The sequence below is a fragment of the Mercurialis annua genome, linkage group LG4 (genome assembly GCF_937616625.2).
Source record: "Mercurialis annua linkage group LG4, ddMerAnnu1.2, whole genome shotgun sequence".
In the NCBI taxonomy this organism is placed as follows: domain Eukaryota; kingdom Viridiplantae; phylum Streptophyta; class Magnoliopsida; order Malpighiales; family Euphorbiaceae; genus Mercurialis; species Mercurialis annua.
This window is the reverse complement of record NC_065573.1, coordinates 33,290,828-33,315,234: the sequence shown is the minus strand read 5'-3', so window position 1 is coordinate 33,315,234 and position 24,407 is coordinate 33,290,828. Positions and strand designations below refer to the sequence as shown.

General features: G+C 32.4%; 4 protein-coding genes across 5 annotated transcripts; all 4 read right to left on the bottom strand.

The window, feature by feature from the left end:
• Positions 1-9,651: 9,651 nt before the first annotated feature.
• Positions 9,652-11,219, bottom strand: LOC126679149 (AP2/ERF and B3 domain-containing transcription factor At1g50680-like). The gene has a single exon (XM_050374089.1). It carries the CDS (start codon positions 10,736-10,738, stop codon positions 9,818-9,820), a length of 921 nt encoding a protein of 306 aa, XP_050230046.1. The 5' UTR covers positions 10,739-11,219; the 3' UTR covers positions 9,652-9,817.
• A 1,358-nt stretch (positions 11,220-12,577) lies between these two features.
• On the bottom strand, positions 12,578-16,264 carry LOC126679511 (probable enoyl-CoA hydratase 2, mitochondrial). Its single transcript, XM_050374558.2, has 8 exons — positions 15,951-16,264; positions 15,671-15,840; positions 14,851-14,925; positions 14,446-14,536; positions 14,318-14,369; positions 13,904-14,007; positions 13,750-13,826; positions 12,578-13,268 (listed from the first exon to the last, which is right to left on the bottom strand). The coding sequence occupies exons 1-8, from the start codon at positions 16,180-16,182 to the stop codon at positions 13,092-13,094; spliced, it is 978 nt and encodes a 325-aa protein (XP_050230515.1). The 5' UTR covers positions 16,183-16,264; the 3' UTR covers positions 12,578-13,091.
• A 1,174-nt stretch (positions 16,265-17,438) lies between these two features.
• Positions 17,439-20,312, bottom strand: LOC126679499 (uncharacterized). Its single transcript, XM_050374538.2, has 8 exons — positions 20,258-20,312; positions 20,129-20,157; positions 19,795-20,027; positions 19,569-19,605; positions 18,819-19,099; positions 18,631-18,667; positions 18,254-18,504; positions 17,439-17,966 (listed from the first exon to the last, which is right to left on the bottom strand). Exons 4-8 carry the CDS (start codon positions 19,603-19,605, stop codon positions 17,520-17,522), a joined length of 1,053 nt encoding a protein of 350 aa, XP_050230495.1. The 5' UTR covers positions 19,795-20,027; positions 20,129-20,157; positions 20,258-20,312; the 3' UTR covers positions 17,439-17,519.
• Positions 20,313-20,946: 634 nt separating this feature from the next.
• On the bottom strand, positions 20,947-23,389 carry LOC126679500 (uncharacterized). 2 transcript variants are annotated; one of them, XM_050374539.2, is made up of 6 exons: positions 23,261-23,389; positions 22,729-22,850; positions 22,506-22,644; positions 22,294-22,416; positions 22,105-22,195; positions 20,947-21,503 (listed from the first exon to the last, which is right to left on the bottom strand). In XM_050374539.2, the coding sequence occupies exons 2-6, from the start codon at positions 22,803-22,805 to the stop codon at positions 21,334-21,336; spliced, it is 600 nt and encodes a 199-aa protein (XP_050230496.1). In that variant the 5' UTR covers positions 22,806-22,850; positions 23,261-23,389; the 3' UTR covers positions 20,947-21,333. The 2 variants fall into 2 exon arrangements, with proteins under 2 accessions (XP_050230496.1, XP_050230497.1); XM_050374540.2 differs by lacking the exon at positions 23,261-23,389 and adding an exon at positions 23,119-23,218.
• Between the last annotated feature and the right edge of the window lie 1,018 nt (positions 23,390-24,407).

Genomic DNA, 24,407 nt, shown 5'->3' with positions numbered 1-24,407 from the left:
TGTTACCAGAGATATATCAAAAAATTATATGTCACTACATATTAAGACAGTGATAAATAATAAATTACTTACATATTAAGACAGTGATAAATAATAAATTACTAAACTATTACTACATGTTTTATAAATTACTAGAGGTTTACTAATATGTTGCTTAACATATATTTATAAAGTTACTATAGGTTTCCTAATAGGTTACTAATAAGTTACGTAGCATCTATTTATAAAGTTTTATTAAAAAGTTTTATTTATAATTTATTTTCTTTACTTAAATATTAATAATATTTATAATCTCATTTAAATCTATCAACTTTTTTAATATATTTAATTTGATATTTAAAATGATATAATCTTAAAAATTTCTTTATAGACTACTAACTATAAAGCACTACCTTACTATTAATTTACCAAAACAATATCAAAAGTATACTACAACATACAACTGATAAAGGAAATTTAGTTAATATCTATAAAATTATAAAAAATATTATAAGTTTACTAACCAGTTACCAAAACATTACTAACAGTATAAGTCAATTACCATTTACTAAAACTAAAACAGTAGCCATTACAAACAAAGTCATTCAAACAAAGTCATAATAGGAAAAAAAACAATATTGTTCAGATCTTGTTCAGACAAAACACTAAAAAACTTAAAAGTACTAAGCTAAAATGATAAGCTTCAGATCTTGTTCTTCCCTTTCCTCTTTGGATTTGGGACCTCCTCTTCAACCTCTTCATCGCTAACAATATTTCTCTCTATCTTCATATTGCCATAGCGGTACAGAAGAAATGCAACACGCTCACGATAATTCTCAATATTAAATTCAGAAGGTATTTCTTTACGCAGACACAAAAACTCCGCAAAAGCAAGCAAAAACGCACCACAATCGCTGAATAAAAAACATAAAAATGAATTATTCAACAAAACTGCATAATTTTACAAATAGTAAATTTGAAAACATACCAATCCTTTTGATTTGGAAGATCATCCACAGTTTCAATACGGAAAGCATCAGTTGAATTCTTATTCAAATAAGGCTGAGAAGTCAGATCAATGTCACTGCGCAACTCATAAAAATTCATCTGAGATAAAAAAAGTGGAATTAGAACAGAATATTTTGTAGTTGCTTCAACTGCAGACTTCTTCGCCACATTTGAACTCATAGAGTTATACACATATATGCATCTTTCTTTGAAGACCAAACGCCCCAAAATCCAGTGCTTCTGCTTCTTCATGTTCATTGGAAACAACACCTCATCTACATTCTCCCAATGTGTATTGCAAAGCATCTTGTATCCACAAATATACTTTGCAATAAGACTACGATCAGTAACTGAAGTAGATTCAGGCTTCTTCCTCTTCAAGTATGCCACATAGTATGAAGTCATTCTATCATCGAAGAGGCAGTCAGTTGTCGTAATTCGCACACCACCAACAGGTCTATACTTGGCTCTTTTACGAATGTAGTACATAACAATGTTGATATGCTGTAAAGAAAAGTAGAATTATAAATAACTATAACAGTTAGTAAACATTTAGTAGAATAAGTAGAACATAACATCAAATGGTAAAAATAGAAATACTTACACGACACTGTAACAATTCACCCGAGTAATTAAGCGAATGAAACCAATTTTTGTTATCCACCTGATCCACGCCATAATTGAACGGAGTTTCGATAATGTCGAAACCTGCTTCATAAGCATTTCGACTACAAAAAAGAACAAATAGGAGGTAAAAAAACATTCAAGCAATCCTTCTAGCAAAAAATGGTAAATATAACATATCACAATTATAGTCTTACTTAAACTTTTCGTCAACCCAGTTATTAAACTCCATCTGTCCCGCATAACCTGTATCTCTACAAATATCATCATCAAGAGGAAACAATCCCTTCTTAAGAACCACATCCGGCTTAGCCTTAACAAATGCTAGAGGCACCACATCAGCAACTTTGAATTTAGAGGCAATCTTTTCAATTTGCTGTAATTGAGAAGAAAAAGAAAAATGCAATGAATAAATGATGGTTACTATTATTAAAATAAATATGATAATAATTAGTAAACCATTAGCAAACAATTAGAGAAAATATGAAAAGTAAAACTGTTCGAAAACACTTAGAAAAATAACTGTTAACTACATAGTAAACAACTAGTAAACTCTTAGAAAATAAAAAGTAAAACAAAAACATGAAAAATTCTATAGAAGTACTATAAAGGTAATTTTTATTTATATTTATATTTACAAAATAAATATGGTAATGATTAGTAAACCATTAGCAAACAAATTAGAGAAAAAAATGAAAAGTAAACTGTTAAAAAACAATTAGAAAAATAGTAAACCACTAGTAAACACTTAGAAAATAAAAAGTAAAACAACAACATAAAAAAATCTATAGAAGTACTACCTCAGATGGACTGCCTCGATACACAGCAATTTCTTTCAAAGCTGCCTTCTTTATCTATATAAAAAGCATAAAAAAATGTATTGGTAAAGTACTAATATGCAAATAATAAAAAAACAAAAATTTTAAAAAAGTAAGATAAAAAATATACCTCAGATTCTTGTTTTTCAACAGAACCAGCAGCTTCCTTTTTCAACAAAGCATCAGTAGCTTCCTTTTCAATCTTATTGACCATATCAGTCAGTAAGGACTCATCATATCCGACATCCTCATCAACGCCATGGCCCAACATCTTATCAGCAGCTTCTTTCTCAGCAAGCTCTACAACTTTTGTAAGGGCATTAAGTTCGCTAGAATTGAATGTAGAGCAGGTTTCTGCCCCAACGGTACTTTGACTACTTAATTCATCGAACTTAAAACTTGGACCGCTATCAAAACAGAAACCCTGAAGAAAAAAAATTAATAACAATATAGAAAACGCAGCAGACAATTTACATTAAAAACTTAAAAAGTAAAAGTACCCTTCCACTATATTTCACAGCTGTGTCAACCACTTTAGAAACTATATGACCCTCATCATATTTCTTCTCGCCCCTATCAACATCATCCTGCTGCTCATGTCCACTATCATCAGCGACATTTCCATGACTTGAACCATCGTTCTTCTCATTATCCTCGTCTTCATCCGGTTTCTTACCATCTTCTTTAGTCTTACCGTCATCATTCTCATTATCATCGTCATTACCGTCACTATCTTTATCGTCATCTTCAGAATCTTCATTTTTATTGTTGTCGTCAGCAACATCTTTCTTTGCATCTTTCCCACAAGCCTGATTAAAAATACAAAATTAGTTAACCATTAGAAAACTACAAGTAAATTATTGGTAAACTAAAACATAAAATAATAAATTCAAAAACTAGTAAAGCATTAGCAAACAGCTGGTAAACTACAAGTAAATTGCTAATAGTGTAAAAACCTCAGCAGGAGGAACAACAGCTTTTTTTTCAGATTCCATTTTAAGAACAGCAGCTTCCTCAAGGGCACTAAGATCGATGGAATCAAACGTCGAAGAAGTCGCTACACCTATAGTGCTTTGAGTGTTGACTTCTTCAACATTGGAAGTTGAACCATCTTGCAGTGAAAATGCCTTAAAAAAATAAACTTTATTAGTAAAAATATAGATATTAGAACTTTTACTTAAAAATATAAATATAAATAAAAATTACCTTGATATTATCTTTTGTAACATTGTCACCCTCATCATCATTTTTTTCACCACTACCAACAGCATCATCATCTTCCAACTTATATTCATAATTGAACCTCTCACTCATAACAGAATCAGAAGCAAAATTACCAGCACCATCGTCCTCTTCATCATCGTCACTTTCTTCTTTCTTATTATCTTCGTCTTTGTTATTATCCTCCTCTTTTTCGCTGTCATCATTACGATGAAAATCATTCACACCATTATCATTATCTTCAACCTGAAAAACAGTTCAATAAAAAACAAGTAAATACACAATTAAACTAAATGAACAAGAATGGTTTACTAACTGTATACAACATAGTAACTAAGTAATTACCTGAATAGGTTGTCCACCAACACCATTTTTTATCAAATCTTTCAGTTCACCAAACTGAGTATTAATACCAGAGAACTGACTCTCTACAAATATCTTGAAATTCTGAAACTCATGGTAAAACTTAGATTGATCCCAAAACAATTTATGAATTTTAGTTTTCATTGAAATTCCTTCACTTGCTTCTGGCTCATTCTCAACTTTACGCTTTCCTTTGACAAACAAACCTTCTAAATCCAGCGATGACCTCTCCTCGCCAGTGGGATGTAAATTGCTTAATTTCAACTAAATATAAATGATAAAACTGAGTCAGTTTACTTAATGGTTACTAAAAGTGAACCACCAGTGTACCAGCACTATATTGCACAAATAGATATTTAATTAATAACTAGACTAATGTATTAAAATACCTGGTCAGCAGTTTGATCAAATAGGTTTCGCAAGAAATACGAGCGTTCTTGGACCTCTAACACCTCCCAACGCAGTATACGAGGAATTTCATTTCCTGAACTAGTTGCAACTGCGCTTTCAATTGTAGGACAACACTCAAAAAACCAAGTTTGGAAAGCCAAAGGGAATCCATCATATCGAGAGGAATTAGGATGACCAGTTTTTGAACTTTTTCTCTTTAAAAAATCACAATTTTTCCAAGTACTAAGTTTACTTTTCAAATACTCCACTGTAAAATGAAACAAATCCTTCCCCCAAGGAAAATTTTCAAACTCCCCACTACAAACAAGATCAAAATGCTTATCACGAACATTTGACTCATCTTTGTTGTTATATAGAAAAATCTCAATAAAATACAAAACAGCCATCTGAAAAGCCTCTTCCTCGTTATTCCAACGCTTAGAAACAAAGCTATCCTCCAAAAACTTTTTTGAAACTTTCCTTACATTTCCAAAACAGTTTTTTCTAAAGTCAGAAGACACAGTATTCTGAGACTTAAAATCAACACTGCCATTAACTTTCAAACCGGTTATTAAAGCAAATTCGTCGATTGAAAACTTAAGAAACTTTCCTGACACCTTAATCCACAACTCATATTTAACAGGCTGTTTAACTTCTCTAAGCAGTAAACAGTGAATCAACTGCCCTTGAAGTTTATACTCTTTCATGCGTAAAAAATATCCAAAAACAGATTTTGAAAACCTTTCTAAAGTTTCAGGTTGTAAAAGATTTTTGATATTTGAAATGACAGAAACACCAGCATTGTGAATAATCTTGTGCGGAAAATGCTCATGAGGCCTAATGAAATAGTCCCAATCCTGAAAAGTAAAATTAAAACTGATAAACATATGAATAGTAAAATATATAATATAGCAAAAAGAAAAAACATCATTAGAAAACATATAGAAAACCATATAGATATTACAATAATATAAAGTAAAAAGCTAGATTCCCATTAACAACCATTAGGTAAACTATGATTAAAACTAAATTTGAACGGAAACATTTGTAATAAAAAAATGAATGAAAAACAAGCTCTTAACTAACACATAGTAACACAAAAACAAATCTATATACAAATATATGTATATTATAATAAAATAAGAAAACAAAACTAAAAACAGATAACCATTAGAAACTAGTAAGATAATTATAATATAAATTAACAATACTAAATAAACGAGTAAATTAACCACATAAGCATTCATAAACTGATTAAAAATTCCAAATCACACAATATTCACATTATTAACTAATAAATAACAAATAAAATGCAATTAATAAAAAAATGTAACAAACAAAATAATTAAAATACCTTAACATTTCTAATAGCTTTAGAACTTTCACCAACAGAAAAGTTTGATTTCATTTTTTTCTTAACTTGCATCGGAACTTCCTGGAAATCGTCGTCATCGTCATCATGATCATCTGAAACTCTCATTTCAGTAGTTGCAGTCTCCACAAAATCAATCTTCCGTTTCATCGCTGGATTCTTTCGTTTAGGGATTTTAGCGGGAGATTTAGGATTTTTTTTCGAAACTGAGCGAGTAGTAACCATTTTGTAAAGAGTATGAAATTAAAAAACTGAATGCAAAGAACACTAAGTAATCGTGGATGAGCAGTTAAGAAAACACAAAATCAGTAAGGAAATGGAGCGGTTAAAAGAGAAAAAGAAGGAAATTTAAACATGCAATGACAGACAAAACACCTAGATTATAGCGAAAGATTAATAGCTGTGAGATAATTGAAATGAGATTAACGGTAAAATAAGAAACGAAAAGTACTAATCTGCAATACAAAAACAATAAGGTCGTAAAAAAGATGGAGGCTGGGCCGCGCGGTGCTGATGAGAATATTTAGGCCTTTTAACGTGCTGGGCCTAATTTCCACATTAAAATTCCACTTTTTTATGGGCGGCACTCATTCATTAGCCCAATTTCATCCAACGGCTCATGCCAATGCTCGTTTACCCGAACCATTACAAAACGGTGACCCACTAGTTAGGAGGGGTCAACCCGGTTGTTAACTCACCATCGCATAATTCACTTTTGGTTATTTAATTAAGGAAAAAGATACATATTGACCCTTGTGGCCGGAGCCCATAAATATTTAGATCTTTCAACTGGACTGTGGCTCAATTAAATCCCTATAGTAGACCTGGCCGCGAGGACTGTCGGTTCTGATTCGGACCCGTTGGCAGTTCACGATCCAATAAAATATATGAACCGGCCTTGGACCGTCTAAGAGGCACAAAATTTTTATTTTAAAATTTATCAAATTAAAATATATTATTCTTTTATATTAAAAATTTGAACTAAATTGGTAAATATATTAGTGATAACGTAGTGATAAACGATTAGTAGGGGCGAAACAAACTCGTCAAAAATAAGTATCGCTAAGTCAAGCATTTTACCGACATGATATCAATAAAGGACACCGAGCTGCGAGAGACACAAAGCACCTCGCCCGAAGCTCGAATTGGGGAGCACATGTATACACCGCCTCCGTCTATGATCCCCGACATTACAGGTCGGATCTGGTGCGACTAATTTATCGACCACGTGACATGGGAGGTCACCAAACTAAGTATAACAAAGTGGTATCTCGGATAAGTACTAGATGACGTCGAGCATAAAACATCATTCGGGCTTCGTGGACTAAACACTGAAACTCGGCCGAACGAGATTCATGAAACGAGTTTCGGGATCCCACTATGATCCACACTCACGGGTAACTAATTATGGGACCACAGAAAATCCTCTGACAAGTACATAAAGAATGTTCCCTACTCCCGACGCACCTAACCAACCGTGTCAAATGCGGAAGAACATGTCACGTGAGCATAACCGAATACAGAGGACCACAAGAAAAAGAGGCTGGCAGTAAGGCAAGGTTTGCACATGAGCTCTAACTATAAAAAGGAGCCTCATGTGCAACCCTAATTAATTCTTTTCAATCTCCAATATTTCTCTCTTCTTTTTAAATGATGTGGGATATTTCATCATTTATTTATTAAGAGTATAAACCGAAACAGGAACACATTTCTATTTAGAACTCTTCCCAAAATAAAGAAAAAAGAGAAGATCGAGCTATGAAGTAGGAACCTTTCCTATTTTCTAAAAGAAATTCCTATCCTTTTAGGTTTCTATCATTTCAGATCTTACTATTATTAAAAAAAAAGCTGAGATATGTATACACACATAACTACATTTAATACATCACTTTTTCAATTTAAACCTAAACTGACTTAAGTATCGAACAGTTAATCGGACCACCACTGTCTGATTAACCACCTTACCTTATTTTGCTGGTCACATCTGTCAATTTGAGCTCACAATCCATCAAGAACAAAATTCAAATTTGCGCACGTGCATTCACGCACGGTTTAAGGGGTTAAATAGATCAAAATTGAAAGTTCATAAGTTCAATAGAAAACGAAAAAAGTTTACATATCGCAAGGAATAAATGATAAAATTTAGGAGTTAAAAAATAAATTAAGCCAAAATATAATTGTAAACTATAGATAGTAAGTAATTTCAATTTTTGCAAAAATAGAAGAACCACGTACGCATATAATTATTATTTTCCAAATATAATAAGCTAAAAATAGCAATTAAATTCTAATTTTTTTGCAAAAATAGAAAAAGCATCGTCAGCATATACTTGTTTTTTTAAAAAATTAGGATATACATTTATTTTAATCTTTTCATTAAAAAGTTTTGAGGATTTTATAAAGGCCAAATGACGAAAAATGGTCAAACCTTTCATGAAAGTTTCACAAAAATCCAAACCTTTCAATTTTATCTGTATCGTCCTAAAATGCAAGTTTTCGGTTCAATAATGTCCAACTATGTGATTTTGCTGATGTGACACCTATGTGGTGCTAATGTGACATGTCACACATAAGCGCCAAATAAGCAAAATCGCGTAGTTGGGTATAATTGAAACGAAATTCTGCATTTCATGACAAATTGGATAAACTGGAAAGGTTTGGATTTTTGTGAAACTTTCATGAAAGGCTTGGCCTTTTTTAGTCATTCGGCCTATTATAATTTGTAGGGATAATTACTATTACTCTCAAGAATTTAGGTCCGAACTGTTTCCCCTTCAACTTTAAAAAATTGTTACATCCTCCCTCACATTAATGTTTTACGTATTTGAAATCCCCTTATAAATGAGGATTTTAGTTAAAAGAAAATTAAATAAGATGTGAAAAACATCAATCTCTTAAAAATTATGACGGTAATAGTAATTATTTTTAGTTTTTATAATGTAGTAAAATAACATTTGGTTCATTTTTTTTTTTGAAGAACATCACCTTTAGAATCATAATATAGACTTATTTTTATTTAAGGATTGAAAATGTACAATTTTTCTAATTTTGTGAACATTAAACGGTATATTTCACATATTAATCAGTATAATGAAGCATTAAAAATCAAATTTTAGCTTTTAAGGAAATAAAGCAAATTTCTGTTACTGGATCGACTTTTTTGGGTAAAAAAACATAGAAGGCAGTAATATCACAACTCTGTAATATTACAACTAAGGATGCATTATATGATTTACCCATTATACACTCCGTACATTCAAAATATGGTTAGTACTCGACACTTTTCAAAATAGATGGATAAAAATAAAATATTTAATATAGTAATGAATATTCGATTCTTATTGATATCATAAATTTATATTTTTATATACATAACTTTTTACACGTGTCATGTGTAGAAAAATAAATAAATATTGCTGATTATCTATATAATTCTACAAAAAAATATGGATTCATATAAACGAATCATAGGAAAGTTACATAAAAAATTTAAGTAACATATAAGTTAATTATTGTTTTAAAATGATAAAATATTGTCGGACTTAAACTCGATCATGCACTTATAAATAAAGAAAACTTTTATATTTTAACGAATTCGATGATTTACGTTTTGCAAGTTTTTCGAGTTCAATGAGGTTGAACCATGAATTTGGTTAAAAACACAACTTGAGCTGACCCTTTACAAAAAATAAAAGCAAAAATATATAAAAATCCGTCCCAAATTCAACAATTATCATCCCTAATAACAACTCTTAATTAAAACAAAAGTTATAATTTTTTCTTTATTTGCTTCACAAGCGTAATACAATGCATTATGAAAAAGATACATGATCAAATGATATAATCAACATAATAATATTATTACTTCCTAGGAATTTTCTTTCTTGTGGATTAAGATTGAGAGTTGAATAACAGTGATCGACAATATGAAAAACCTAATTGTGGTTAGAACAAAATGTAAATAATCAACTAAAAAAACCATGCAATAAGAAACATAGAACTGAAGCAGCAGAAATAAACATTTAACAGATCAAATTTGCTGCTACTCATCAGCTATTCTTCTCTTATGATTCGGTCCGCCATTACTGATCTCAACACCAAAAAGCATAACTCCGTTACTGGTCCGATCCGCTGCTGCAATCTCTTCTTCAACCTCCTCCGATCGTTTCCTCTTGCCGAGTTCCTGCTCCGCAACACTGAGACGAACACCACAGTTTTCAATACAATTCCTCTGCATATCAATCATGTAAAACATGTTTCCACTCATTTCACACTTATAGAACACCACAGAGTCTCTAGTGTTCAAGCCGTTCATCTTCAGAAAATGTCTCCATCCTTTGGTAAACACGAAAGTCTGCGTACTTTTCCAATACGAGTATCGGAAAGTCCACGGACGATAATGTTTGTCGAAGAATGTTAGCTCAATGGAGGAGTTGTTGTTGCCGTCGCGGGAGTTGGCAAGGGGTGGAAAGTAATCAATCGCGTGATCTTTCGGTATGTGAAAGCCTTTGATATGCGTAACATCGGTCTGTGTTAATTCCTTTCGGAATAGCATTTGGTATGTAACCCCAACCCCTGGCTGCTGGAAAGCAAAATTATTGCTGCTTTCCAAGTGCCTTAGCAGAGCTTGATTTGAGACAAAATTAGCGTATTTAGATCTGTAAGATTTGTCTTTGATCATAGCAAGAACTGCTTCGTTGGAGTGACGCCCAAGAAATTTGGTTTCTTCAACCGAGTAGTTTGACATAGGGAAGTTCAGAGGAGTATCACTTCTCTGAAGCTTAATGGCTGCTCGATCATATGCCATAGCTGCTTCTTGTTCTATGTCATATGTTCCCAGCCAATAAGCTTTGTATTTGTACGCGATTCGCGCACCCCACTTCCCACTTCTTAGCCATATAACTCCTCTGAATTTCGATGGTGATGCACTCAGACAGAGCACCAACAAGCTCGAGCTCGCCATCAAAGATCAATATTCGGAGAATTAAAGAATAAGAAGAAGGAGAAGAGGGTATGCAGAAACTAAAATAAGCTTATGAGATGATTTATAGTAAATTAGCTGAGATTATTTGATATTAAAATATTCATACACAGAACACTGAAGGATTAGTTATGGTAATTCTGAGCTAATGAAGATTAGGATTTATAGCTATTAAGCCATGTATGCAATGACAGTTTCAATTTTTCTATCTATGGTTTCATCTCAGGATGTTCATTTTTGGAATTTCTACTTATAAAAATAAAAGAATGAAACCACACGGCTAAAATACATATACTTTGAACTACAGTAACTACAGCTTAGGCTTAGGCTATATTTCTAGTTAATCATGGAAAGTATCTCACAATTTCCAATTTTTCAACTAATTCTTGGAGCCTATATTGCACCGAAATTACAGAAGACGGAAAAATGATAAATTTTTACGATAATTTGTTATAAATATGAAGTTTCGGAGTTTTAGAACTTTTTTTGAAAGTAGAAATAAAACGCCGAAATGTAGTACTTAACAACATTGAAATAGAAAACTACAGGCATGCATAAATTTATATGTAGGTTATAAATATAAAGTTCCAGAGTTTCAGAAGCGCTATTGAAAATAGAAACCAAACTCTATAACATATAGGACTCAACAATGCTGAAATGGAAAACAGCGAAACCACATGCTTTTAGGAAAATAGATTATAAATATACAATTTAGAGATTTAAGAAACTTTTGCAGAAATGGAAACAAAATGGAGAAAACAGTATTCGACAACGAAGAAAATGAAAACATAAAAACAATATGATTTAAAAAGAATAGGTTATAAATGTAAAGTTTTTGAGATTTAGGGGCATATTTGGAAAATAAAAAATGAAATGCCGAAACATAGAATTTGACAATTCGTGTAATATAGCTTGATGGCATAAGATATATGTTCTCCACGGAAAGCTTAGCACTTAGACGGCTAGATGAAGGATAGAGTTGCTGCTGCTGAGTCTAATACTGAATATGACAGATTTGCATCACAATGATCTGAAACTCAACTTTCAACTTTTATACACAGTGAGTTATAAGCAATAATGTAAAAGACTTCAATTTTAATAACTAAATAAGCTAATGTTCATGTTCTAGTTCAACTCAATGAAGTGTTATTTTCATATGAATCAATGAATCGTTCGCTAACTTCCGGATATGAAAAAGGAAAAGTTCATTGTCAAATTGGTTCCTATATTCAGCTTAATTTCATATGCAGAAATTAGATAGTTCCAAAAAAATACAAGTTTTTTAATGTATGCAAAACATTGTAGAATATAGAAGACATTCTAATTTTCTGAACAATCAAACAGATCATACAGCAGCTACATGCCTGTCCTATGATGACAATATATTATAATGTTCATGTGATTATGTATTCATTGAACTCCAGAAACTGAGATAAGGGACTAACATATAGATTGAAAAACTAGTAAAAAGATCACACTTTATCTAGTAAATAAAGATTGGGTGACTTTTATGGTTTAACCGGTCCAACAGTTTTTGATTTTGCAGTTCTTTTAGTTAAATAGGTTAAATCAAAAATCCATTTTAGGGGAAAATCGAACATTAAGGTAACTCAACTTGTAGAGGCCTAAACAATATGCTGTTTGAAGTTTTTAATCTGTCAGTTGAAATTACTGACTGAAATTTCAAGTCTGAAAGTTCAAGGTTCGAACATCCACCCGTTCGTTGTAATGAAAAAAAGGTAAAATACAGCAATCATATCACTATGACTAAATAGATTAAAGAAAAGAATGACAAGCTGATCCTAGTCTATGACTAGAATATGAGTTAAGATTAGCCTTTCACTGCCATTTCAGGAATATGAAACATACATATCAAGAAGAGACACACAACTTACAAAGACAATGCCAAAATGAACAAAGTTTTGTCTATTTTTTCTTTCAAGTTTCATTGTTTATAATCTTTTCCATTAAAACGATCTGCATATACAATATAAGTTCGTGTTTGTTGTGCTGTTCTGTTTCCCCCGTCTTTTGACTGTTTTAACTCTCAGAGCAAGGATGGTTCAGTATACTCGAAAGAGTTGAAAAGTGAAAGCTACATGTTTTGTTATTGTGTTGTATCTTTGTGAAGCTTTTTAATTAACAAAACCGATCCAAACTAATAACTGATATTTTTTATAGACAAAGCTGAATCTTATCTTACGTGACGATTCCTCTTGAGAGCAAATATTGTTAGTCATTGGACTTGAAATTGGTCACCAGCTTGTTTCTTAGCATCTGCTTCTCTACAATTTTTACAAGATATGACTGCTTGTTAGTGTAGTTCTTTTTCTGTTTACTCCCCTTTATATTTTGGTTTCCGCTTCTCAGCAAACGCCGCCAAGCCTTCCAAGCGATCTTTTGTGTGCAAGAGCTGTTCGTAACATTCTTCTTCCAAATCCATAGCCGAAGCCATGTCTACATCCAGTCCCTCATTAATTGCTTTTTTCGCCATCTTTATGGCTACCGGACCCTGTCAGGATACATTTTAGTTTGAAAGTGGATCAGTTGAATGCAAAATCATTGTTTTCTCGACATAAACTTTGCCTACTACGTTTTTTATGAACAGAGTCGATGAAATTATAACAGATCATTAAATAATGTCAATAATATGATGTAATTAATTAGAGTTTCCAGTCACTTAATGATGTGTGACAATTTAAATGGCTGTCCACGTATGGTGCAGTGGACAAAATCTACATAGACAATTCTCCCGCTCTACAGTCTAATACAAGTTTTGAAGAAATCTTCAGTTGATGAGGTTATATTTTAGCTCAAAAGGCGATATGAACAGAAGTCCATAAAATAATTCATGCAAGTCGTACGAGTGTACAATAAAGAACTAATCAAACATGTAAACTGCTAATCCAGAAAATGCAGAAGCATTAGCATTATTTCATCAAAAATAGCAACCTCTTTTTCTGCGCACAATAAATAGATGCCTAGTTACGTACCTTCTGATTGATTTCCCTTGCAACTTCAAGAGCCTTTAAACGAGCCTCACCGGGAGGCACAGAGTAATTAACAAGACCTGCAGCAATCTATATTTTCATTGCTAAACAAAGAGTTAAAGGAACAACAAATGAGATGCTAAGCTGTTTAAGATACCGATTGACATAGCCTCTCTTCCACCAATCTTTCGCCCGGTAAATATTAGCTCCTTTGCCACAGATTTTCCAACCAATCTAGGAAGCCGTTGTGTCCCACCTGCCCTGTTCAGACACAGAATTCAATAAGAGGCCGCAGAATCTTGCAACAAATAAGTTCAAACAAAAACAACGAAAGTTTTCAAACACAGAAAAGTTCAATAAAGTGCTAAAAAATAGTGAATATGCTTCTAAATACTGGTAGGTCTATATTTGTCGGTTGTAAGCAGTATTATACCAAAGAAAATTCTTTTAATAAAAAGCGGAAGATAAACATGGTATGTGCATTTGAACGAAGAGGATAAATTTCAAGAAAATAGAGAATCAACAATCGCAAATAACTAACAACAAATACAAAACAAATTTAGAAACGCACCCAGGAACTATAGCAAGTCCTGTTTCCGGCAAGCCCAATACTGCATCTTCTCCTGAATCATTAATAAATCACAACTTTAACAATATTTTATATCAGGCGATCATCTATCATAAATGATGAAACCATACCGCATATCCGAAGATCACATGATAAAGCCATTTCAAGTCCACCACCGAGAGCTGCTCCTTCAATAACAGCGACAGTAGGAATACGGAGTTCCTGTAAAATGGAATTTCAAGAGAAACGTATGTATAAACAGAGCATTATATGGTAATATTAGCCCCAAGTGAATGCTCAATACACATAGTTGATCCAATATTTACGTAAACCAACGATTGAATACGGATATATACCCAGTTGATCACTTATTTATTCGATCTACATATGCATTCTGAAGGAATTAAATATAAAACATCACACTATAAAACAATTATTTTAAGCATATAAGTAAAAAGCCCCATGCATTCAATTGTTTCAGTTACGGCTTTAACAACAGAGCTATTAGAAACATTGTGAACAAATTGCAAACCCACCTCTATAAATGAGAATGTGGACCGCAGAGAGTTGACAAAAAATTGCACTTCTGATGGAGTCATCGTCTTACGCTCCTGCCAATCCAATCAAACGTAGAGCTGTCAAGCATATTACAAACCACTGTGAATAAGTACATCCGATAGAGAATATTATAAAGGCTGTGTCATAATTTACAAGAATATAGATGCCTTGGCAGACAAAAAAATTCATGACAAGCCTCAACACAAAAAATTTAAGTGAAATTCTCAAAATTAATGAAGCCTTTAAAAAAATGGATTCAGATCCCCTCTTTTGATGGCTACATCCTTTATATCGATGCAGAAGAGCAATACAAATTTGCAATAGAACTCTTAAGTTCCTTGACCATCTGAATTGAACCAAAATTGCACCAATTGAGTGTATAAAGAAAACCAAAAATTGATAATTCCACTTGAAACACAACCTATGTAGCACACACACTAAATACGGGAAAACAAGACACTTGGACACAGTTACTGTGAAATAGTGTTATTTTCAGGTTTCCTATGCTAGAAATGAAGTTGCGTCTCTGAAACGTTTCCGTAACGGAAAAGGTTTGATTGAATGAAGTGCTCGTGCTACTTAGAACATAACCTTATAAGTTTAAAAATGAATATCAAAGGATTCAAAGCATATTAATGAAGGCCTGCATATAATTTATGCAAGAAAATGTCTCCAATTCATCAAAAAAAAAAAATGTCTCCAAGAGCCCACTACTAATGAATCAATAACTAACACCCTATGCAATCTTTCTATAGCAACCAATTGAAAACTAGAAATACGACAAAATGAATGCAATACCTTCAAATCAGCACCTGCACAAAAGACTTTAGGAACAGAGCTGCAAATCATAACAACCTTAGCAGAATCATCTCTATTAATTGTCTCAAAAATATTCCTTAACCCTCTCAGCATCTCCTTCCCAATAGCATTTTTACTTTCTGGTCTATCCAAATTCACCTCCACAATTCCTGTTAATCAAATGTCATAAATTTTCACTTTTTTTTAACCTCGCAGTCAAATTTCCTAAGTGGGAATTTTCATTCTAACACACATACATACACAATTTTAACTGTCTTACCAGAATCAGAGTCAGCAAGCTTCTTTAACTTCACTGATTCAGACGACACAGTTTGTAGGATTAGGGTTCTTCTGCTCTGGAATTGATGAAAACTGTAATCAATTTTAGTGTACGAAGTCTCTGAAGAAACTATTAGTTTGCCCAGATCAAATAGCTGATGAAAGTTGTGAACTTTGGACTTTTTCAAGTAGTGGTGGCTTAAAGATTGTGTAAGGGTATTGAAAGTACCCATATTTTCTGTGTTTTGGGGATTTAATTCTTCTGGGAATTGAAAAGTTAACACCTTTTTAACCTGGAGTGGCGATAATGGATATGCGCTATATTTAATGATAAAATAATATAAAAATAATCAAAGATTCTCTCTCTCAAATACTGGCTTGTTATAAAAATGATTTGACATAATTATTATATGGGATAACATTCATAATAGAGATTAAATTTAATGTCTTAATTTAGAAAAATTATATAATATAATCGTTGCGTAATGTCATTCTTACAACAAACTAACCAATAGTGATTAGTCATGAAAAATTGAATGATAAAAAAAATTAATTTTTGTTTATTGTAAATAAATAATAATTAAAAGCTCATTAATGACTATTTTAATTTATCTAATTGGTTGAGGCGGGTTTTTCCGGTTATCAAATTTTATATACTAACTGATTTTTTTTTTCCAAAACTATGAATTAAATAGATAGGATCAAGTTTACAAATTGATGAAAGTCATATTAACAAGATCTAACCATATGAACTTTCAAAATGCAAACCAAAGACAAAATCAAAAATACATATGAAGCTTATAGAAAACAAGCAAAAAATAATCGAAAAAGTATAATCTAAGCCGGAATCCGCTAAACCTAGCACTTGAATTTTTCAAGAGAGCGGGGTTAGATCCATGAACTTGTCCGATTTCGCCTTTGAACTCGCTTGCTCCCTACCTTCATCCGCATCTTTAACAAGTCTCAATAAAGATAGAACAAACAAACATCATACCCACATCAAAACTTCTTGGATCATCAAAGTTTGAAAATAAAGCTCCAACAAACACTAAAGATCTTTGAAATAATCCAAAAAATCCGACATGCAACAAGAAAAACCATCCTAAAAAATTAATTCAACCATAAAAAAGCTCTAAAGGGAAGGATTTATTGAATAAAAGGGTAGAAAAGTAAAGAAATAAGAAGTCAAAAAATGGAGGAGATGGTTTTCCGGCCAAGAGACCGGAAAACCACCCCCTCAAGCACAAAGTTTTGATGAGAGGTTTTTAGAGAGAAGGGAGAGAGAGTTTTTTAGAGAGAGATAATTGATTAGCTTGGTTATAATTATATACTAACTGATTAATCAGTTTTTTATTAATAAAATTTATTTCAAAAAAAAAAGCTCATTAATTTGTTTTCGAAACTTCTTGTCTATTGAGGTTTATTTCTGATTATAAGACAACTAATTGTATTATCTTTTATCATTAAAAAAGCAGATTGCTGCGTAGAGTTTAGAACAAATATTTGTTTATGAAGTTCAAAATACAGTACATTGAAACAATTTTACTAATTTTTGTTTCTACTGAAGCTTTTACAGCCTATGAACCCATCTTTCAAGTCGAAGCTGCTTCAAAGGAGGTCCAGTATTTGGTTTACTCTTCTGAGGACATTTCCATTTCCCTGTCACATCATTGCATTCGGCTTCAAAATTCGTTCGTTCCGACAAAACCTTTCGTTTCATGGCATCCTTTCCATCCGATGCTTTTTTCGTGTTCTTTGTTGAACATTCTGATAGAATCTTATGTGGCTTTGGCATAGAATTCTCATCATTTTCTCTCCCTCGATTCTTCTTTGTCGTCACAAAACCATTTCCTGCAACTTCTATTCCCTGATTCTCCTTGCCATTGCTTCCACAGTGTGATTTTCTCACTGATTCTTCGGAAACTGGCGGTAAAACATCTTCTGTCGGAGAAGTACTTTTTAAATTCCAAGTAATCGACTTTGGTGTAGATATTCTAGCTGGAGGAGCCTTATTGCCCTATTATTTGGAAGGTTGTCAGAATGAAAAGATGGCTTATTATAAGATAAAAACAGAATGTCCTAGCAAAATCCGAAATTGTCTGATGCGGAAAATCTATATTGCACGAAAACTTATCAGAAAAACACTTCAGAAACTTCGCAAAAACTTTATATTCACAATATATTCCTGTAAAAATATCATTTTGCTGTTTTCATAGCCTTTTCCATTTCAACTTTCTATTTATGTGCAAGATAGTTGAAAAAAAACGTTTCCATCATAAAATCAAGACAAGGAAAAAAAATCACCTCATCCATGGAATTGTTTTCCTCCTCATCTCGTAAAGACCTGTTAAACTTCAAACTTCCATTTGATTTTAATGTCTCATCAAAAGCTATTTCATCTGAAGTTCCGGTTTGTCCAGATTTGCATTTGGCTTTGTTGTCCTGTTGATTAGCAGAATCATCTTCTTCACTTTCAGATTCTTTATCAGCAAATACATTGCTCTCCGGAGACTCATATGCATAGCTAAAGAACCAGTTTTTAATGTCTGGTGGCTCTGATAGAACAGGAAAATTCAAAAAATGGTGGGAAAAAAAAAACATGAAGATCAAGTCCTCTAAATTTCAAAAAAGAATACTAAACTGAAAATGTTATTGATTGAAGTCATAGAAGAATTACTAACCAGACAGATTCGAAAATGAATTTGAAGAGTCAGGTATCTGCAATACAAAAAACTGTCAATTGCAACCCCTTTCTATTGAAGAAAATTGCGAAAGGAATGAAATCGCTCAGTCATTAGCATAATTTATTCCATAAGAATAAAAAACACGCTAGAATCAGACAGAAAGATGGATAAAGCAAAAGCAACACCTCACTTAAAGGCTTGTTCAGAGACGGGTTTTCAATCGGATTGGCAAACACATTTGTGCACATATTACCATCACCAAAATCTACTAGTTCATTGCTGCTCCAAGAATTCCTAGACTCCTCGAGATTCCCTTCCTTTACTAGTTCGCTTTCCTCAGAAGCAAAACCTTCTTTCTTATATTCACTTTCTCCAGCAACTGATCCTTTAAGATCGCCAAGTGTATCCAGTAAAGGAGATTCATAAACATAGCTTGAAAACCAGTTTCTGGCATGAGGAGGCTCTTCTGAAAGGCAAATAAAAATACAAGTTTAATGCATCCTAAAGCAAAACTCATTTCTCTCTTTCATTATTGGAATAAGCAAGGAAATGAAAAACTGTAAACCTGCAGAACTTCTATGACATTTTTGGTTTAAATGAATTCCGTAAATTTGGTTGAATTCATTTGAAAATAAATATGAATGTGTCTGGTCTAATTACAAACTCATTTAATAGCGTATTTTAAGGTTTGTAGAATCAATCATGCTTATGGTGCAGTGCAGCAAGATGTTACATGTATTATGTTTTAGCTTTCTAAGATGTGTCGTTTACTGTTTTTCATTTCAATGTTTCTGTTTATGTGCACATATCTTATGGCAAATAATTTAAAATGAATTCTACAGTTGAATTGATCAAACAAAGGTTGAAGATCATAACATCCACATGGAAACTAAAGTTTCACAACATGTAGACAATTTTGAAGCATTGGTACTAACCAGAAAGGACCGGTAGAGAATGAGCAGAATCTGGCATCTGTAGAACGAAATAGAATATGTAAGACATCAGAAACTTTTATGTTTACCCGTAACATATCAACAAGAATGAAAGAAATGAATGGCGACAAAAAAATATCACAGCACATACAGAATAAAAATTTAACTGAAAAAAAAGCACAATAAGAACTAAGAACACATGCCTTTGCGTTTAATTGAAAGAAAGTACCTTGCTTAAATCTTCTAGCTTATGTTCACTACTACCGCCATTAATTTTTCCGAATTCACCCAAATTTCCTTCTTCTTCACTGTTTCTCGTGTTAGGGCCAAAGCCCTCATTTTCGCCGTCTTCATTGCCATTACATTCTTTGAAGGCGCAACCTTTGAGAGCATCATCATAAGTATCCAGCACAAAAGATTCATACTTGTAGCTAGAAAACCAGTTCCCTACATCAGGAGGTTCTGCGATAACACCAAACAAAAAAATCACCTTAGTTCATTGATAAATTCTAACATACCCATTACATGAATATTGAGAAAAAATAACATTACTTTCTACTTACCGGATGGACTTGAAAGCGAGCTCGACCAACTAAGCATCCAGAATTGGAAAAAGAAAATAAGGTATTAATTGATAAAGAAATGGGTAGTTTTTTTATGTCTATTTCTTCAAAATGAATAGAAATGTGTACCTCAAAATCTCTCTCTGAAACTTTGAAAATGTAGCGGTACGTTTTGGCGCTATTTTTTTAATATGTTAGTAAAATGCAACTATCTGAGTGGGCCGATTAAAAAGGGCTTGTGGGCTCAAGAAAACAGCTTTATAGTATCCTCAGCTGAAAATAGAGTACGAAATGCATATTCTATTGGAACTTTGTTCCTCTTGTTTCTGCAAATGGTGAGGCAGTGAGATCAGTGTTATTGAACGATAGATCTAACCGATTGATTAGACATATTAACAGCTCTTAATTTGATGTTGGCAGTTCATGTCACTTTTATTTCACCAAACACAAATGCTTTATATGAAATAAGGGTGTGCATTCGATTTAAATCAAACTGAACCAATTTTTTTTTTAAAATGTATCAAAATCGAATCAAATGGATTTTATAACAATTAAATCAGTTTCAAAATGAACCAATTGATTCAGTTAATCTTTTTCAATTGGGTTCATCTTTTTTGTTTGATTTGAACCATTAATGATCTACAAACATTTACTTCCCAAACCGAATTGAAACAAACAAACAACAATTGATTTTTTTGTATAATATCAAACTGAGAATCGAACCTAACCGAATTAGTCTGGTTCCGGTTTCTGCACACCCCTAAAAACGGAATACAGTAATAGATAAGTTTTGCATAGCAATTAGAGAAATGAAACCATTAAAAGAATAGCAGATAAACTAAGTTAAAATGACAGTACATTAAGTCTGGATGTACATGAGAGAGTCCTTCAAATGAATACCAGATTACTGAAGTTCATTTCTTAATGTTGCAGCTTTCTAACATTTGGACCCAACACCTTTTAGATTTACAAAAACTGCAAAATGCAATTTGTTTCCAAGCACTTTGTAGCTGGAGATTCGTGTCAACTGTCAAATGCGACTTGTCGGATTCTAGTTCGGAGTTCCATTTCCATTTCCGGAATTACTTATGAAACTCTAAAACTTTAAATTTATAACTTAGTCTTGTAAAAGATATTGTTTTGCCATTTTCCGTTTTCCGTGCAACATAGGACAAAAAGGATGCTGTGAATCTCAGGTATTCTTCTCAAGAATCTTTGAGGATATTCTGATTTAATAACTGGGAGCTTCCATTCCTTAGGAGTAAATATGAGGGAAGAAAACTGGGAATGATAAATGCAAATCCAAGACATAGCAATACCAGGATTGCTACCCACCAAGCCTTATGGGGGATGCCCAATAACAGCTCATCACAAACTGTCATATAAATCACTATAATTAGACCATAAAACAAGATATTAGAATTATTGATAAACTAAAGCTGAACTATATCTGACCACGGGAGACGCGAATATAAAAGGAAAGTACAATATCATGTCAAACCATCAACGGTTTTGTGAGATGACACAAAACAAGACATGCAGATTACACAAAAATATCTCGGAACTGACTGTTCATACCAATACCAAATATTCCAGTAATATTATAGTATTTCATATTTGTCATACTGAATAATTATAAAGACAACTGAGGTCTACATGTAAGCAAGCGGAGGGAAATCAGTCCCTGAGATCTTCCCCAATGCAAGTTTAGTCCCCAAAATTCTAAGTTTTAAACATGCTATCGTGTGATACCAATCACTACACCAATAAATATTTATGCAAAGATGATTAAGCAATATATACAACTATACATACAGTTGTTGCCCCAAACTATCGTGCTAGAAGTAGAAAGGTTTACTAAGCAGCAGGTGATTGTATATGATGAAATTAATAGTATTAAAAATAATTTAAAATGGGAAGCAGATTAGCAAAACCAAATAGACAATATCTGCATAAAATATTTATGAATTCCGTACCTATGTTAAATATAATGTCCTGTCTCTCTGTTACGTGTGGTATTGCAACAAACCCCTCAGGCTCCACGGTCACCAATACATATAATTTACTCTAAGAAGTAGAAAACAAACAAAATATACAGAACTTCAAATCTTATCCGGTTCAAACCAAGATCAACTGCGTAAACGAATTCAGCAGAAAATTCCAACCTGATCACTAACAAGACTGTCGGTCTTAAAAATTAACTTTTCAGTGTTAAGTAGCCTCCTATTTCCTTCAATTCCCAAGTCAAAATCCTCTTTCTTTAGTTGTATGGAAAAACTAGCAGGTATCTGTTCTCAACTTGCAAGACGAATCAGCAAGTTAGTTACACATAGAATGACGCAACACGTGATAAATCAAATGACATGAAACTACATACAGAAGCTGGATATGATATCTTCACTTCATACCAAGTATATGGTTTCAGCCCTCGCAATTGATACATGCGAGAACCCATTTGTAATTGAAGTGTTTCCTTCCACAGTTCCTCCCCGACTGTCAATACTTTTTCTTTACTCCTGCAAGATCATCAAATGAAAATAAATCAATTGCTCTTCCAATAAAAAGAAACACATGGAAAAGTGATTCATAAATATACTGACATGTCTCCGTAACAGAGAGTTGAGATACTCATAATGAAGCGGAGACTGTAGAGCACAATGACGAAGCGATAAAGCATGGCGGCTGGCGAAGGAAAACAAATCTCCAGCTTCAGCTTCTTGAACTGGATAAAACCATCATAATATACTTATTAGCATAATTGATCTGCTGCATACAATATCATAAGTAGAAAACTAAAATACATAGCTTAAGATAACTCCATTGAAACATTGTTAGCTAACAGAAAATCAAATGAAAAGATCTAAGAAATTACTTATGATGCTTACTCACCACTACACAGCATCCAACTTAAAATCACAAACTCAATTAAACAAAAATATAATAAGTTTTAATGCATTTTTAGATCAAATATTATAATTTTGAACCATTACCTAAAATCCATCAATCAGTCAACAAAAAAAACATAGACATCCTAACTTTTAACAAATAACCTTTTTTTCTTATTTGCCTTTTCTGATTTTCGTGGATGCCAAAAAAATATGAAATTACTATAAGCAATGAGCAGCGACTTACCGGATTTGGTTCCGCCAATAGCTTAATTACTGTCCTGTGTATGACTGAGCAAAGAGTTCGAGAAGACGCCCGACATGTCGTTTAGTTATGGGTGTAAAACTATATACGGCAACTGCAGGTGTAGTGATTTAAATTTGAATAAAGGGCCAACGCGCCCCCTGAACTTGTGACACGGGTTCATCTATCCAATTTATACTTTTTTGAGCAATTAACCCCAAAACTCTTCATTTTTTGGTCAAATAACCCCATAATTTATATTTTTATTTCAAAAAATAGATTTAGGATAATTATATCGCAATAATTAGGGAAATAATTAATTACTCTTTTACATCACTCACTTCCGATTTGTATTTTACGTGTTTTAAAAATACAATTATGGGGTTATTTGACCCAAAAATGAAGAGTTTTGGGGTTAGTTGCTCAAAAAAGTATAAATTAGGTTAGATGACCCCGTGTTACAAATTCAGGGGACGCGTTGACCCTTTGTTCATTTAAATTTTAAACTCAAATTTCAATTTTTTAAATAAAACCATTATAACTGCAGGTGTAGTGATTTAAATTTTAAACTAAAATTTTAATTTTTTGAATCAAACCAAATCAAATTTATAAATATTCCTAATAGGACCAAATTAATTAGCACATTGATCTTTTGATTCAGGTTATATCAAAAGTGAACTAAATTAGTATTTATTTTTCAGAATCGAACCAAACTAAAAAAAATTAGTTTTTCAATTCGATTAATCACTTTGATTAAAATTTTACACATCCTAGTTTGGTGATGTTAGTTAAGTAACAAATTATTCAAAATACCTTTATTAATTATTCAATTTTGAGGTAAGACATAAATACATGACTTATAGTGCAGAATAAAATTAGTTATGATTTTAACATGAAGTTCAGTAATGTTAGTTAAGTAACAAATAATTACAATATCTTTATTAATTATTCAATTTTGAGGTAAGACTGATATAAATACATGAATTATAGTGCAGAATGAAATTTACCTTTCTTTATAACATAATATTTAATGATATTTTAAGAAAAAACATTAAATATACCTAATTTTCTTAAATGATGTACCATAAGCACCCTCATATAAGAGGCTAAATGTCTTGCGAATTGCCAGGAAATAATGTTAGGGTAGCGA

What these genes read in the sequence shown, in the direction of transcription:
- LOC126679149 (XM_050374089.1), bottom strand. Translation starts at nt 10,738, where the DNA reads ATGGCGAGCTCGAGCTTGTTGGTGCTCTGTCTGAGTGCATCACCATCG.
- LOC126679500 (XM_050374539.2), bottom strand. Translation starts at nt 22,805, where the DNA reads ATGCTTTATCGCTTCGTCATTGTGCTCTACAGTCTCCGCTTCATTATG. An exon ending in ACTCTCTGTTACGGAGACAT is followed by an intron (nt 22,645 to 22,728) that starts GTCAGTATATTT and finishes ATGATCTTGCAG; the next exon opens with GAGTAAAGAAAAAGTATTGA. An exon ending in GGACATTATATTTAACATAG is followed by an intron (nt 21,504 to 22,104) that starts GTACGGAATTCA and finishes TTTATATGACAG; the next exon opens with TTTGTGATGAGCTGTTATTG.
- LOC126679499 (XM_050374538.2), bottom strand. Translation starts at nt 19,605, where the DNA reads ATGCCAGATTCTGCTCATTCTCTACCGGTCCTTTCTG. An exon ending in TTCTCTACCGGTCCTTTCTG is followed by an intron (nt 19,100 to 19,568) that starts GTTAGTACCAAT and finishes TTTGCCTTTCAG; the next exon opens with AAGAGCCTCCTCATGCCAGA. An exon ending in TTCATTTTCGAATCTGTCTG is followed by an intron (nt 18,505 to 18,630) that starts GTTAGTAATTCT and finishes CTGTTCTATCAG; the next exon opens with AGCCACCAGACATTAAAAAC.
- LOC126679511 (XM_050374558.2), bottom strand. Translation starts at nt 16,182, where the DNA reads ATGGGTACTTTCAATACCCTTACACAATCTTTAAGCCACCACTACTTG. An exon ending in ATGTGATCTTCGGATATGCG is followed by an intron (nt 14,370 to 14,445) that starts GTATGGTTTCAT and finishes TTAATGATTCAG; the next exon opens with GAGAAGATGCAGTATTGGGC. An exon ending in GGACTTGCTATAGTTCCTGG is followed by an intron (nt 14,008 to 14,317) that starts GTGCGTTTCTAA and finishes GTGTCTGAACAG; the next exon opens with GGCAGGTGGGACACAACGGC.